Consider the following 15252-nt stretch of genomic DNA (forward strand, 5'->3'; position numbering starts at 1 on the left):
TGCTGGCATGTGTGTTTGCTACACCTGCCAGTCAGGGGGAGGGCAGTGGGAGCCAGCCTGCAGTTTGTACAAATAATTATCCGGGTGTTACCAAAGCTGGGATGAGGGAGCAGCTCGGCAGCAGGGGTGCTCACCCTGAGTGCACACACACTCATGCAAGGGTGCAGCTGGGCATGGGCTGTGGACACTGGTGGGCAGAGCACACCCACAGCACTCACAGGAGCACACAAGCACGGCATTGCACATGTGGGGTGGGCACACTTGGGTTTGCTTGGCATTGTGGCTCAGCATGGCAAAAGCAGAGAGCCGGTGTGGTTCCTGCCCCATGGCATTGCCCTGTAGCAGGCTCCCTGTGCCTGGATGCCAACATTCTGGCTGTGAGGACCCTGCAGCAGGCAGCCACGCAGCAAGCCTGGTGCTCAGCCAAGCACCCTGCAAGAATGAGTCGTCAGCAATGAAATAAAGGGGTATTTGATGGCTGTATGGAAGCACCTTTGTGGGAAACAATCACTGGGACTGGAGAGCTCTCGAATCTAGCAGTGAGAGAAGAACAAGGAGCAACAGGCAGAAGCTGTAGCCAGACATGTTCAATGAGAAATAAGGGCTTTAGCAGAGGAGGTGATTAGCCACTTGAAGCAGCCAGAGTGGCATGAGTTCCTGCTGTCTTCCAACATGTCTCTGCTGCTGTCTCTCACAGTGCTCACAGACCCAGACTCTGTGCTGTGAGCACTGTGAATGTGCCACACTAGGGTGACCTGGTAGCCTTGTGCCCTGCCAGTGCTGTCCCAGTCCCCACCACAGCCACTTTGTGCTTCCAGAGACACACAGAGAGCTCTGTGCCCAGCCCCTCAGGAAAACAGGCTGGGAAAGGCAGGCTTGCACAAATGCCATCGTGCCTGGGGCATACACTGGCTACAAGTTTTTGGGCAAGTCAGTGCCTTGCATGACATAAGATGGGGCCTTTCTTGGAGTTCAGGCTGGCTGCCATGGCACAGCCACCCCTGGGGCCCCTGCAGAGAGAGATGGTGATGTGCAGGGTGATGACACAGGCAGGTGCTGACCCCTCGGGGTGTGGATGAGTGTTGGATTCATAGAACAATAGAATGGTTTGGGATGGAAGGGACCTTAAAGATCATCTAGTTCCAATCCCCCTGCCATGGACAGAGATGCTGCCTACGACATCAGGTACCCAGGACTCCATCCAACCTGGCCTTGAACATTTCAAGGGATGGGTCACCTAAAACTTCTCTGAGCAACCCATTCCTGTGTCTCACCATTGTCATTGTGAATAATTTCCACCTAACATCTTATCTAGATCTCCCCTCTTTTAGTTTAAAACTGTTCTCTCTTACCCTTCCAAGATAGTGTTGCACCAGGGGCGTGCCCAGCTCCGCTCTCTTTCGTCCGCCTGTGCCCGACCTCCGTCGCCCCCAGCCGGGTCAGGCCCCTGGCTCTGCTCGGTTCATCACGCCAGCGGCCCTTGCAGGAGCTGGGGAGCCGTGCCCAGCCATGGCCCGAGTGCTCCCCATGCAGCACCCCGGAGTGCCCGCAGCGAGCCGGGACACGCTGCCCGCCGTGGCCGTGCATCTCTCTCGGCCGTGGCTCCGGCATCCCGGGACGCCCCCTCCTCCCGGTACCGGTGCCCGGGGCGATGCTCGCCGTGCCCCCCCGCAGCACCGCGGGGCCGGACCTGGCTGCGGGCGGCCCCACCCCGCGCTCCCCATTGGCAGCGGCGCCCCCGCCCCGCTCGCCGCCGCCGCCGCCGCCCGTTCTTAAGGCGCCGCGCGGGCGGGCCGGGCCCGTCGGGAGCCGGGAGCGGAGCACCGGAGGCGGAGGCGCGGCGGGCGGCGAGGCGGCGGTGCGGGATGCGCTCCCGCCGCCGTGGGGGCGCCGGGCGGCCCCCCTGGCCCGTGAGTAGCCGTGTGGTTTTGCTGCTCCGCGAAGTTTCCCGGGGACTCCGGGGCGGGGAGGTGCGTCTGTCAACTCCGGCACGGTCACCGGCCCGGGGAGAAGTTGGTGGAGGGCGGAGCGGGACCGCGGGCACGTAGCCTGTCCCCGTGGCGTGGCGGGGATGCGGGGTAGGGAGGCGGGAGGGAGCGGGAAGAAGGATGGGATGGGGATGGAAGGATGCTGGGCTGGGGAGAACCGTGCTCAAGAGTCTGTACGGTGATGGGCGGTGTGTGCAGGGACTGGAGAGAGCTGGCAGGAGCAGCAGCACTGCGAGCAGCGAGGGACAGCCCCTCTTTATAGCGGCACTTGTGCTTGGTCTTGGCCGAGCCCGTGGAGGAGCGGGGGGCAGTGGGCAGAGGAGTCCAGCCGTGTACCTGCCTGCGTGGGAAGGGGCTGGCTGTGTGCTGCTGGGCCTGAGCACCCCAAGGACCTGGTGTCCCTCTGGGGCGAGCTCAGAGGCTAAGGTGACTGCTCATCTCCACACTGCATTGGCTGCTGCTGGCTGAGCCCCAGGCTGCCAGGTCCAGCGCTGAGGAGTCCTGCATAGGAGGGACAGGCTCGCAGCAGCGAGCAGACGTCGCAGCAGGACCCAGGTTCATGGGCTTTGCCTGGAGCAGAGGCACTGCAGGGTCTGGGCTGCTGGGCTTTGAGGAGCTGTGGAGGGGCATTGCTGGTACTCTGGGCAGCCCAGCTGCTGTGGAACAGGGGTCTGATGGGTCTGTGGAACAGGGGTCTGATGGGTCTGTGGGATGTCTCCTGCCTGTCCTCTGCCCTGGCAGGTACAGCTGTGGCAGCCTGGCTGTGCTAGCAATGAGAATATGATGCTAGTGGGGCACATGCAGCATGGTGGCATGAGGTGCTGGGATGTCACCATGTTGTCACCGCTTTGGGGTGCGTTTGGGGTGCAGTGATGCCCTTGCTGCATGACGTCCAGAAATGTCGCGGAGGTGACTGCGGCCCACAGCGGGACATTGCTGCAGTGGTGGCGCGTGACATCACTGGGGTGCGTGGTGAGCAGGGGAGTAATGTCACAGTGACATGCAGAGTGGGGTGGCCGCACAGGGACCTCACACCCACCTTCCCCATGATGTAGGCTCGGGCATGTCCCTGTGTGCACAGTGAAGACATCTGGGGACAGCATCTCCCCACTTGTGCTGAGCAGTCTGGGGCCCAATTGCCTGCCTGTCCCATGGTCCCTTTCCAGTCCCATCCCACCTGGGCACTGTCAGCCATAGCAATGCATGGGCTCAGATGAATCCTACATGCTGCACCTGGGGGCCAGCATCCTCTCCCTGGGCTGCCTGGCTGCACCCTGCATGGGTGCCTTGGCACCCTCCCAGTGGCTCTGCCCTGCTTGGCACTTTGGCTTCGTGTCACTAGCCATACTGCAGAAACCCCCTGGGGTGACCTTGCCACCACATGCCACGACACAAGCCAGGACGTGACTCTGCTGGAACAAGAGAGACTGAGGTCTGCCCTGCATACAGGCAGGGCCCCATGGCCTCAAACCCCAGGTGAATCTTCATGCTGGGACTGTGGTTCTATCAAAAGCATGCTGGGAATGATGAGGCCCTTCTGCATCTGACATGCAGAGCCCAAGTCTGCCTCCCTTCCCCTTCCCAAAATGGCCTGGCTCTGGGCTGGACATCCCTTCCCCATGGCACCAAGCACCGGATCCACTGGGAAAAGCCTTTTGTCTCCAATCAGGAGCATTGTTTCCTACTGGAAAAGCTCCATCCAGCTTGGAGGGATTTCAGCTGCAGCTGGATGAGGCAGGGGGGGCACCTGGTAGCAGTCCAGGCTCTGAGGAGTGGGAGCTGGAATGGGCAAAGACAGGGGGCCCTGCCAATGAGCTGGGGACAGCACCCATCGTCTGGCTGTGCCTGGGAGTGAGGTAGCACTGCTCTGCAGGGCCAGGGGCTTATGTGGCACCCCTGCACCCATCTGTCCACAATGTCAGTGGCTCTCCCCTGTGCTCGTTTTGGTAAGCCTGGAGTGGGGATGTGGCAAAGGCTCCCCCTCCTTCACTGTCTGCAGAGTGACACTCAGGGACTTTCCCATCCCTCAACAACCCAATGAACCCTGTCCCCATCACGTGTCTTGAATGGGACCCCTGCACCAGGGAAGGATCCAGGCTCCTGCCCCTCAAGGGCTGCTCCATTCAGCATGGCAGGGTAATGGGCCATCACAGGAAGAGAATTGGAGCATTCCTCTCCTGAGGATAGAGCTGGGGACACACACACATCTACCTTGGATGCTGTGCGCAGGCTACAGATGGGGTTGGAGAGGAAAGGAGAGCAAGCTGCTGGAGCAATGGAATACAGAACTATGGGTGTTGTGGGCAGTAGGGTTAGGGTTTCCTCTGCAGCTGGAGAACAGCTCCTTCCTGCCCAGCCATGTGGGCCTGGAAGCTAGTTATGGCATGGGAATCCTGGCCCCCAAGAGAGCCTTGGGACCATTCCCATCCTGAGGAGGCAGCAGCAGGCAGTTCTCCACAATCTGCTGGGTCTGCTGGGGTCTAAATGGGCACCTTCCCCTCTCCAAGCTGGGCACATGTGGTACCGCCCAGCTGCCACCACTCCTGGGCTTGCTGTCTGACTCCAACAGCACTGGGGTCAGCTGGCAGGGGGTCATTCACTCCTGGACATGGGGACTGTTCCTGCCTGGGAGGGCTGTCCTGCCCAGGCACAGTCACATGCAGCATTGTCCCCTTGCAGGCCAGGTGCCCCAACCACCCTTCTGGTTTGCAAGAGTGGAGCAGGCTGCTTTTTCTCCCAGCTGGAGTGCAGGCATGTGGGATCATGCTCACAGCCTGGGGACACACAGCTCATCTCTGGGCTCTTCCCTTCTGGAGGTGACTGCCAGGCCTGGGATGAGGGGTTGCCCTCCTAAGTGCCACCTTGCTCATCACCTGTGCTACAGCCAGGTCAGAGCCAGCTCCAAAGTCTCTGCAGCCTTGCCAGCAGTGCTGGCAGAGGCTGTCCTCCGCAGTCCAGGTTAAATGAGCCTCTCGTCCCAGTCTCCTGTTCCTCCCAGCATCTCCTCATGGCTGCATCCCTGTGCAGAAGCTTTCCCTGGCCAGGCTGGAAGGAGCTCACCCTGCGGAGACCCTGGGAGGAACATTTCCCGCAGGATGGGGAAACTGAGGCACGTGGGAGTAACCTGATAAAGTATCCCTGTTCTCCCTGCGAACTTCCCCAGCTCTGGAACACCAATGGGACAGAAGACAAACTCCTTGGGCCAGTGAATGTCTTCTTCCTCTGACCCTGCCAAGGGAGCAGTGATTGACATTTTGACTTACCAGGACCTTGGAAGCCAGTGGCACCTTAGGGCAGAGTGATCTGGGCCTGAGCCCAGCTTTGTCAGCTCCCCAGAGCCCTTCTGCTACCTCTCCAGTCCCTCCAGTAGGATGGGCTGCCAAGGCTGGGCTGCTCCTCAGCCCCAGCTCACTGGAGTGTGATCTTGTCCCAAGGGTGAACAGTGCCAGGACAGTCTGTGCATGGGGACACCAGAGTGACAGTGCCAAGGGTCAAGGGGCAGGTGGTGTGGTGCAGGCTGGGGTGCTATGGCAAGGGGTGAAAAGAGAGCATCTCCCATGCAAGGACAGTGGGCTGCTTGGGCATGGTGGAGCACAGTCTGCTCCTGAGCCGATGGGCTGTAGGTCTCTCCCAGGTGTCCAGGATGCTGGCGCTGTGCCTGCTGTCCCTGGCCTGGCTCAGCGAGGGCTCCCAGCGCAGCGAGCCCATGTTTGCAGCCGTCACCCACCGCCTCCTGCCGCCCGACTACGACAGCAACCCCACCCAGCTCAACTACGGTGTGGCCATCACCGACCTGGATGCCGACGGTGACTTCGAGATTGTGGTGGCAGGGTGAGTGGGGCACCCCTAAGGCCTCAGTGACAGCAGGGACAGGAATTCCTCCCTCCTCTGTGGTCTTGTGGCCAGCTGGGGGGGTTGTGCACACAGATGGGTGAGTTGAGGTCTGCATGCACCCACCAGTGAATTTGTGTGTGTGTGTGTGTGTGTGCGTGTGTGTGCAACCACAGAGGGTGTGGATGCCAGCGAGTGCCTGTCTAGGACCACGTGAGTGCCCCCATCGGTCCCTTCCCTGTGGGGCGGTGGCAGCTGCCCAGCAGTCAGGGTCCACCTGCAGTGCACAGCCAGCGTGTCCCCAGGCCGTCTCTGCTCTGCTGACAGGACTCAGCTCTCTCTGGAGATTCAGTTAATTGGCTGGAGGTTTTTTATAGTCCTTTATTGGAGTGATGGCTGGGAAGGGCCGGCAGGAGCCGGGCAAGCAGGGAGCCGTGTGCTGTGCTGCCAGTGCCCAAGTGGGGCTGGACACAGAGCAGCTGCTGCCAGCAGGTCCAACCCTGGTCAGGAAGAGCAGAGACCATGGTGTGTGCTGGCACTGCCGTGAGCTGCTACTGCAGGGTATCTGTGTACACATCACCATCCTCACTCCCTAAAGAGGCTTGCACACACAGGTGTGCCCACCTGAGAATGTGCCCACCTTTACCCTCACAGATCCCATCCAGCTAGATGGAGGCACTATGGTGGCAGGCAGTCAGAGTCTGGCCCTTATGCTGCTCTGAACATCACTGAGGCAGGAAAACTTGGGCAGGACTGGAACCCTGGAGGGGTCTGGGCCACCACTGCCAGCTGTGCTGAGTCAAGAGGGCAGCTGGAGTTTTGTAAGCAGACGTGGTGTCCGTTGTATAACTTGTTTACTGGTGCGTTGGGCGGGAGCGGGCGAGGAGCCAGTGGGATGCTCCGTGCTGAGAGGATTTGCCTTGTGTGGCAGTTTGCTTGCCCTGGGAAAGCTCTGCAAGCAGGGACCTGCACCCCATCCTGTACTTCTGTCTGCCTGACCCCCACTAGTGCTGCCAGACATGGGGTGCGTGGCAGGGTCCTTGGCCTCCATGGACCATGCAGGTCTCTGCAGTGCCCATCGTGGGGAAAACGCAGTATCACACCCAGTGTCCCCCCAGGGGTGAGACAGGGGCTTTAATCCCATCCTCAGTCCTCGGGAAGCCACTACTCTGCCTGCACTCACAGGTACAACGGCCCCAACCTGGTGCTCAAGTACGACAAGGCGCAGGGGCGGCTGGTGAACGTGGCGGAGGATGAGCGGGGCTCCCCGTACTACGCCCTGCGGGACCGGCAGGGCAACGCCATCGGCGTGACAGCCTGTGACATCGACGGCGACGGCCGCGAGGAGATCTACTTCCTCAACACCAACAATGCCTTTTCTGGTGAGCCCTGCCGGCAGCCGGGCCCCAGGCACGGGGGCAGCCCCGGCGTGGCCGCCCGCGACCTTCGGCGTGTGAGGGATGTGTGCGGGCTGGAGTTAATTTCTCACTTGAGTGGCTCCATTGATTGATGGCAGCACGGGTGGGACACTGAGCCCAGCCAGCCACCGAGTCAGCACTTCCAGCTGCCCATTGCCCTTTTTGTGGCACCCCAAGTGGGACAGAAGATTCCCTTCCGCCCCCTCGACTGTCCTGCCACAGGGACCCCACACTGTAAATCCCAGCTGTGCCCTGCAGCCATTGTCCCCTTTGATCTCATGGCTCTCCTGTGCCTGCTGCACCAAGTCCAGTGCTCCTGGCATGCCTGTCATGGGAACAAGACTTACATGCTCCAAGCTGGCACTGGGAATCCCCAGGGCTGCCTGGTTTGGTGCTCCAGCCCAGCTCTGCCCTGTGTCCCTGACCTCCAGGCGGCAGATCTGTCTTCCCAGTGCTCCTAATTACCCGGGCTGGCAGTGGCTGCTGGCACACCTGTCCCTAAATCAGGATCTGCCATTGCTGCTGTCACAAATGGTGTAGCTCGCTGACTGTGCCTGCCACTGAATCGATTTCTTTTTCAATTTTTTTTTTTTTGCCTTCCTGGGGAAGATCTACAGGGCTGTGCCTCATTGGGACATATTTTAGCCTAATGAGTTGATTCTTCTGTGTGTCTCCCCATGGCCCTTAAGGGTCATGGGGTTCTTGCAGCAGCAGCCCAGCCCCATTGCACTGTAGGGGGCTGCAGGGACAGCAGATATTTGGGGTGCTCTGGAAAAAGGGTGCCTTTTCCAAAACCTCCCTTGCTACAAAGCACTCTCCTCAGGAGGAGGCGGTGTGCTGGAGCCCACTGACCTGTGCCCCTTCCCCAGGCATGGCCACCTACACAGACAAGCTGTTCAAGCTCCGCAACGGGCGCTGGGAGGACATCCTGAGTGACGAGGTGAACCGGGACGTGGCCAGCCGCTTTGCCGGCCGCTCTGTTGCCTGCGTGGACCGCACGGTGAGCAAGCAGGGTTCTGTGGACAGGCATCTCTGCCCCCTTCCCACTCCCAGTGCCCCTTCAGTGGAGTCCTGGGCCCTGCTCCTCTTGCCCATCCCATCCTCTGCTGGCCAAGGGTGCCCCCCAGCTGCCCCTGGGCTGTCAGGGCTCACAACGGCCCCAGCTCTAGGGACTGTGGATGCCTGTCCACACGGTTGCCACCAGCTGATAAACGTGCCTGTCGAGGTGATTTATGTTCCTGTCACCTGCTCTTTCTTCGTCCTCCTCCTCCAGCGGTTTGTTTCCAAATGATTATCGCTAAATCAGGGTGCAGCTACTGCACGGGACAAAGGGGGTGGTGGAAACTGGGAGGACCCGGCACGCCGGGGATGCTGGGAGGGAGGATAATGTGCCCCATGCCAGCACTGTGACCAGAGAGCTCCTGGAGGCAATGGGGCACATCCCTGCTCCTGGGATGCTTTTTGCCGTGGGCTTTGCAGGGCTCTCGCTCAGCACACAGCAGCAGTGCCTGCCCCCACGGGGCAATAAGAGCATTCACAGCAGGCACCCTGTGGTCCCCTGGCGATGAGCCGTGGGTGGGTGGGTGCTGAGGCGGTGCTGCCGGCTGCAGGGCTCCGGCAGGTACTCCATCTACATCGCCAACTATGCCAGCGGCAACGTGGGCCCCCATGCCCTGATTGAGATGGATGTGGCTGCCAGTGACCCTGCCCGCGGTGTCGTGGCGCTGGTGGATGTGGCCGCCCAGGCTGGCGTCAGCAAGTACACAGGTACTCCCGGCTGCTGTGGCCCTGCGAGGGTACGGGGCGCTGCAGGGCACGGCGAACGGGAGAGCTGGCTGAGGCAGGGCAGTGCAGCCCCAGGTCCGTGCCACGCGTTGGGCTGCCTGACTGCCCCATCTAGTGGCAGCCTCACGGCCCGTGAAAGGCGCCAGGACCATGGATACACGCCTGGCCGGACCCCTGTGCCCAGCATCACCGGGGGTAGTCCCTCCCGAGCTCACAGCATCCGCAGGGCAGCCAGCGGGGTTTGGGAACGTAGGCGTCGGGAGGAACGAGCCCGCCTGCGCCCCGTGCTGCCCCACCACCATGGGGACTGCTGCGTGCCCCAGCGGTAAATTGTCACTAATTAGGAGTGTTGTCACCATGGCGATGGCAGTGATTAGGGTTGGGAGTGACACGAGCGGCTGCCAGGCCCAATTAGCTCCTGATGAGAGGGATTGGAGGTGGGCAAGAATGGGACACGGCGGGGGGAGTGGAGGGGACGGGTGGTGGGGGGGTTGGGTCCACCGTGTGAGCAACACTGAGGTAACATGGGGAGCACAAACTCCCCTCACCCCGGCAGCTGTCCCCTCACCCCGGGCTGCTGTCCCCCAGGCGGCCGTGGGGTGGCCGTGGGCCCCATCCTGAGTGACAGTGCCTCTGACATATTCTGCGGTAATGAGAACAGCCCAAATTTCCTCTTCCACAACCGGGGGGACGGGACGTACAGCGACGTGGCAGCTGCTGTGGGTGAGTAGGGGAAGCTGGGGGGACACAGGGACGCTGGGGACTTCAGGGCGGGGGTGGCTATGCCTGCACTGGGTGAGGGCAGTGAGGGGACAGCCCTGGGGACCCAGAGCCCCATTGACCACTGTGCAGTGGCTGAGATGATCGGGGCATCCATCAGCGCAGCAGGGATGTAACCCTGTGCGTGGAGCACCTGTCTGGGGACAATGGAGCACATCCTGGGAGGTGTGCTGGGACAAGGAGGCAGGGAGGGGTTCCCGTCTCCCCCTGTCCCCTTGCGGTTCCCCAGGGCTGGATGACCCCTACCAGCACGGACGCGGTGTGGCGCTGGCTGACTTCAACCGGGACGGCCGAGTGGACATCGTCTATGGCAACTGGAACGGGCCGCACCGCCTCTACCTGCAGAGCGGGGCTCCCGGCCGCGTCCGATTCCGGGTGAGGGCCGGAGCCCCCGCACCGACGGCTCTGCCCCGGAGCCACTCGGCCAGCGGGGCTGCCTTCGCTCCGAGTTCCCTTTGAGCCCCACCTGACAGCGAGGAGGGCACCCGGGGCATCAAAGCAGGACCCGGGTGTCCTGCTGCCTGTGCCTATTGTCAGGCTGTGTCCATGCAGGACATCGCCACCCCCAAGTTCTCCATGCCGTCTCCCGTCCGCACCGTCATCGCAGCCGACTTCGACAACGATCAGGAGCTGGAGGTTTTCTTCAACAACATCGCTTACCGCGGCTCCTCCGCCAATCGCCTGTTCCGGTAGGAGCCGGCGGGGCCGGGCACCCCTGCACCCTGCACTGGGAGCCGAGCAGCACAGCCAGGCTCATAGGGCTCCTCTCCAGCAGTGCCACGGCTCGGGCTCGGCTCATAAAAGGCGTCGTGACTGAGCCCTTCCTGGCATCATTACCAGCCACTGTGATCGTGCCTGCAGCAGCCCCTGGGGTCCCCAGCACCGCTGATTAGCAGCTGTGTGGAAGCTTGTTCATGGCTCCTGTTAATTGCGGGGGTCAAGTCTTATTACTTCTGTGTAGCACCTCCTTGCCTCGTGTGTAGGGCAATGGGAACTGGTTGTCTACCCAATGTTTGCACCCATGGGTGGGTAGAGGGCAAGGGTTTTGCAAGGAGCCCTTTGGAGACATCTCCATGTTCCAGAGTGATGCAACAGATGCTGTTGCTGCTCTGCAGTTCAGATCCAGAAGCTCTCATGAAACTCCTGTTGTCTCTGCATGGAGTGGGGATGTGCCAACAGGCAGGGGACAGTCACATCCTCAGTCCACACCCTATAGCCACCATGGCTGTCACCCCTACCATGATTCTTCAGGAGGGGATAGGCATGTCCAGGAGGGTTCTGAGGACTGCAGGAGCTGGCATTCATACCCTGTGTGTGTCCTTGGCAGGCTCATCCGCAGAGAACACTCAGACCCCATAGTGGAAGAGCTGAATCCAGGGGATGCACTGGAGCCAGAGGGACGGGGCACTGGTGGGTACACCCTGCTCTGGCACAGCACTGCTTGGCACCTTCTTTGCCTGAGGATGCCACATGCCTGGCTGAGTTATCTGCCTGCTCCCCACCAGCAGGCTGGAGCTCCTCTCACCCAGGAATGGCCCCATGCTTTCTCCCTCCACTCATACCCAGCCAACAGTGCCATCTCCAGTACCCCAGAGGCACTCTTGATGTGCCCCTTCCTGGGTGCCCGCTGCTCAAAGCCAGCCTCTGCATTTGGGAAGAGGTCAGGCAGCTCCCTGTGACACACAGCCAGCCAGGCACTGCCTGTCCCCTCCACTGCCCAGGATGCCAATGCTTCTGATTAGAAGGTGCCAGCCACACTCCTGCACTGATGTCACCCCATCTTCCTTTCTGTCCCTGCGTGGCTGGGAGTGCTCCCATTGCCAGTGGAAGGCCACAGCAGCAGCAAGGTCTAGTGCTGGGGAACATGGGGCCAGGCCTCAGACACAGCATGATTCCATCCTTGCAGGAGGTGCAGTGACAGATTTTGATGGCGATGGGATGCTGGACCTCATCCTATCCCACGGCGAGTCCATGGCACAGCCAATCTCCATCTTCAAGGGCACCCAGGTGAGTCAAGCAGGGACTCCTCATGTTGTACCCATCCCTTCCATCCCTCTCAACTCAATCTCTCTGCTCCTTCCCCCTTTGCAGGGCACCAATAACAACTGGCTGCGGGTCATCCCCCGCACGCGCTTCGGGGCGTTTGCGCGGGGGGCCAAGGTGGTGCTGTTCACGCGGCGCAGCGGGGCCCACCTGCGCATCATCGACGGCGGCTCCGGCTACCTCTGCGAGATGGAGCCCGTGGCACACTTTGGACTGGGTGAGCTAGGGGCCGCCTCCCCCCCAACCTCCCCTGGCACTCCCCAGGGCAGGGGCTGTGTCTGCTGCCCCGGTGTCCCGCTGCGCAGTAATCGTCCCTGCCTGTCACCCTAGGTACGCTGGGCTCTGTGTAAGGCTGGGGGCAGGCTGCCGAGCCACTGCAGCTGTGCTGCAAGGAGCAGCTGCCCCCTTCCCCATGCCCTGCCTGCTGCTTTGCCTAGGCAGTAGGGCTTTCCCTTCCCTTTAGCTCTCCCCTGGTGCAGCCAAGCCTGCAGGGGTGTCTCCCCACTGCAAGGTCATCCCATGTACACCCCTCAGAGTACATCCATGTGGGGGGGCTGTCAGCATGAGCACCTGGAGCTGGGCTCAGGGAGCAAGGGAGAACTTTGTCCCTCCATCCCTACCACCCCGCTGGCCTCCTTTCAGCCCCTGCCCACCCTGGAGACCCTCCCTTTGATGGGCTGCCCACCTGCAGGGCGTGATGAAGCCAGCAGCCTGGAGGTGACTTGGCCAGATGGCCGTGTGGTGTCACGAGCTGTGGCAAGCAGTGAGACCAACTCTGTCCTGGAGATCCCCTACCCTCTGGATGTGGAGGAGCCACTCATGCCTGCCCCTCTGGAGGTGAGGGCCAGGTGTGGGTCTAGGGTGTGACACTTTGGGGACAGAAACAAGGGGCTGGGCTCTCCTGGCTCAGTGGCTGCCCAGGGGTGATTCCTCTCCATCCCAGTGGTCTCTGCTTCTTCCCAAATGCAGTGCGGGCAGGGATTCTCCCAGCACGAGAATGGACGCTGTGTAGGTGAGTGGCTGCTGGAACACAGGTGTGCCTTTACCCAGGATGCTGTACCCATGGGGGACACTGAGACTGGGAGGTGTCTGCCTGCCACATGGGTCTGTGCCAGGTACAGCTGCCTGCCTGGCACATGGCCTGGGAATGGGACACCTGTACAGCTCCAGAGGGGCACAATGGTGTCCCAGGGAACAGCGAGAGCAATGTGCTAGGGCAGGAGGCATGGCTGGCATGTGGCAGGCTGTGTGCTGCAGCCATGAATGATGGGAGGGGCAGCAGAGGAGCAGCAGGGTGGCTGTGGCCATGCTGGGAGCCTCCTGGACAGAGATATGGCTTATGCATGGCTGCCACTGGGGTGACCATCCAGTGTACCGGGGGAACTGGAGGGGCTGGCAGCCCCAAGCCCTCTGCCTAGACATCTCACACTGAGGACCCTCTTGCAGACACAAATGAGTGCAAGGAGTTCCCCTTCATCTGTCCCCGGGAGAAGCCTCTCTGTATCAACACCTATGGCGGGTACCGCTGTCGCAGCAACAAGCGCTGCAGCCGGGGCTTTGAGCCAAACGAGGACGGCACAGCTTGCGTGGGTGAGTGATAGCTGGGACACCTGACCCCATGCCAGCTGGCATCAGCCCCAAAGCACCATCTTGGGATGCTGTTGCACCCCTGACAAAGGCCAGGTCACAGCCTGTAACCTGTCGGACGGCAGCCCAGCCACCTCCACCCTGGTTCTGTGTCTGTCTGTCCGTGCCTCCCACTGATCTGCCACTGACCCCCCTTCCCTTTCTCTTTTTCTGTCTTGTTCCTTCTCTCCTTCTCTGTGCAGCTCAAGTGGCCTTTTTTGGGGGCTATCCCTCTGCTGGGAGCTGGCCTGGGCTCCCCCACAGTGCCCTCCTCCCTCAAGTCCTCGGACTCTGCCTTTGTCTCTATGCACTTTAAGCCCTGCCCATAACACGCCAGAGCAGCCTTGGTGGAAGGATGGGCTGGCCTCTGCCTGTCTCTCTTTTTCTGTCCTCGTCGAACCACCCTGGAAGTGCCGGCTGGGACATAGTGGGGTGACCTGCAGTGGGACGGGCACAGACCTGGCTGTCCTGTGCCATCTCTGGGAAAGCAGCCCTGGGGCAGCCTGGCAGTGCCCCTTTCCCCACCCACCCCCTGCCCCAGTGCTGTTCCTGCCATGCTGGTACCTTGCTCCGTCGCCTCGATACCGTACCATGTGCCTGCTGGTTTGGCCTGCGACGTGTGTGCTTCGCCTGCCCCCTCCTCAGTGACGGGAACACCTCCCCAGCCCTGGCAGAGGAGGCTCTTCCCAGCCCTGCAGGGGCAGGACCCTCCTGGTCTGTTTTTTAACGTATTGACCCTACTGTTTGGAGTCTGACCCTGCTTAGTCCCAACAGTCTTCCAGCCCCTCTCCCAGAGATCCCCCAATAAACTATATCCCATCTATTAACCTGGTCTGCTGAGCTCTGCAGGGCTGGGCTATGCTTGTGCTTCTGCCCACCCTGGGACCTGGCTGGAGAGTGGTGGTGCCCCTGGCCCAGTTCTGCACTGGGACTACAGCTCTGAGGGGGCTAGGGTGCAGCAAGCAGCCCTGCCTGCACCTCAACAACAGGGCTGGGCTGCTTTTCCCCCTACGTGCTATAACCCCACACTGCTCTCTTTATCCCCACCAGACATCGACGAGTGTGCTCAGGGCTTGCACAACTGCAGCCAGCTGTGCATCAACAGCCCTGGGGCACACAGCTGCCTCTGCCACCCAGGCTTCCATCCCCTCGATCTGGCTGCCAGCTGGTGCCTGGGTGAGTACCTGCAGTGCCCACCTGGTGCTGCCCTGGCAGCAGAGATGATGGGGTGTCCAGGTGTGCTCACAGCCCAGACTGTGGCTGTGCAGGAGCTGGTGGAGTAAGGACATCTGCCACCCAGCAGCCTTGGCACCAAGCAGTGGCAGGATCACCTGCCCTTGTGTCCCACATTCACCCAGCCCTGGAGCTGCTCCCCTCATGCCTCCTCCATCCCTTGCCCTACCCATGCCACACAGTCCCTGAACCCTTGGCACAGCTCTGACCTTTTCTCCTTCTTTCCCAGACATAGACGAGTGCCAGGCACAGCCTGGTCCCTGCGACCATATCTGCCACAACAGCTATGGCTCCTTCCACTGCCACTGTCACCATGGCTTCTCCCTGGGTGCTGGTGGACGCTGCTGGCGCAATTAGCCTGCTCTGGCCCAGCCAGGTGTTCCCTGCTACCCCCCAGCACTGTGCCGGTTGAATTCAGTGCCAACAGAATAAACCCTTTCCTGCTCTGTATTCCTTGTGTGTCCCTGTCCCAGGGCCACGTGCCTGCTACCTGTCCCCCTGCTGCCCTAGACTGCCCCCTCCTCTCCATCTCCTCCCTTCCCACATGC

The 15252-nt window shown here is 61.3% G+C and overlaps 1 protein-coding gene across 8 annotated transcripts; it reads left to right on the forward strand.

Annotated features, from left to right (window-relative positions):
- The first annotated feature begins 1793 nt into the window (after positions 1-1793).
- Positions 1794-15154, forward strand: CRTAC1 (cartilage acidic protein 1). Of its 8 annotated transcripts, none has more exons than XM_058810493.1 (16): positions 1794-1910; positions 5623-5819; positions 7005-7201; positions 8107-8237; positions 8848-9004; positions 9611-9745; positions 9990-10177; positions 10355-10491; positions 11130-11212; positions 11709-11809; positions 11894-12062; positions 12537-12682; positions 12815-12857; positions 13292-13435; positions 14522-14647; positions 14934-15154. In XM_058810493.1, the coding sequence occupies exons 1-16, from the start codon at positions 1866-1868 to the stop codon at positions 15059-15061; spliced, it is 2127 nt and encodes a 708-aa protein (XP_058666476.1). In that variant the 5' UTR covers positions 1794-1865; the 3' UTR covers positions 15062-15154. The 8 variants fall into 8 exon arrangements, 7 of the variants coding, with proteins under 7 accessions (XP_058666476.1, XP_058666477.1, XP_058666481.1 ...); XM_058810494.1 differs by having other exon boundaries at positions 10032-10177; XM_058810491.1 differs by having other exon boundaries at positions 1818-1970.
- Positions 15155-15252: the final 98 nt, after the last annotated feature.

Source organism: Ammospiza caudacuta, chromosome 9 (assembly GCF_027887145.1).
Source record: "Ammospiza caudacuta isolate bAmmCau1 chromosome 9, bAmmCau1.pri, whole genome shotgun sequence".
Classification (NCBI taxonomy): Eukaryota; Metazoa; Chordata; class Aves; order Passeriformes; family Passerellidae; genus Ammospiza; species Ammospiza caudacuta.

What these genes read in the sequence shown, in the direction of transcription:
- CRTAC1 (XM_058810491.1), top strand. Translation starts at nt 1,866, where the DNA reads ATGCGCTCCCGCCGCCGTGGGGGCGCCGGGCGGCCCCCCTGGCCCGTG. An exon ending in GGGGACTCCGGGGCGGGGAG is followed by an intron (nt 1,971 to 5,622) that starts GTGCGTCTGTCA and finishes GGTCTCTCCCAG; the next exon opens with GTGTCCAGGATGCTGGCGCT. An exon ending in CACCAACAATGCCTTTTCTG is followed by an intron (nt 7,202 to 8,106) that starts GTGAGCCCTGCC and finishes CCCCTTCCCCAG; the next exon opens with GCATGGCCACCTACACAGAC.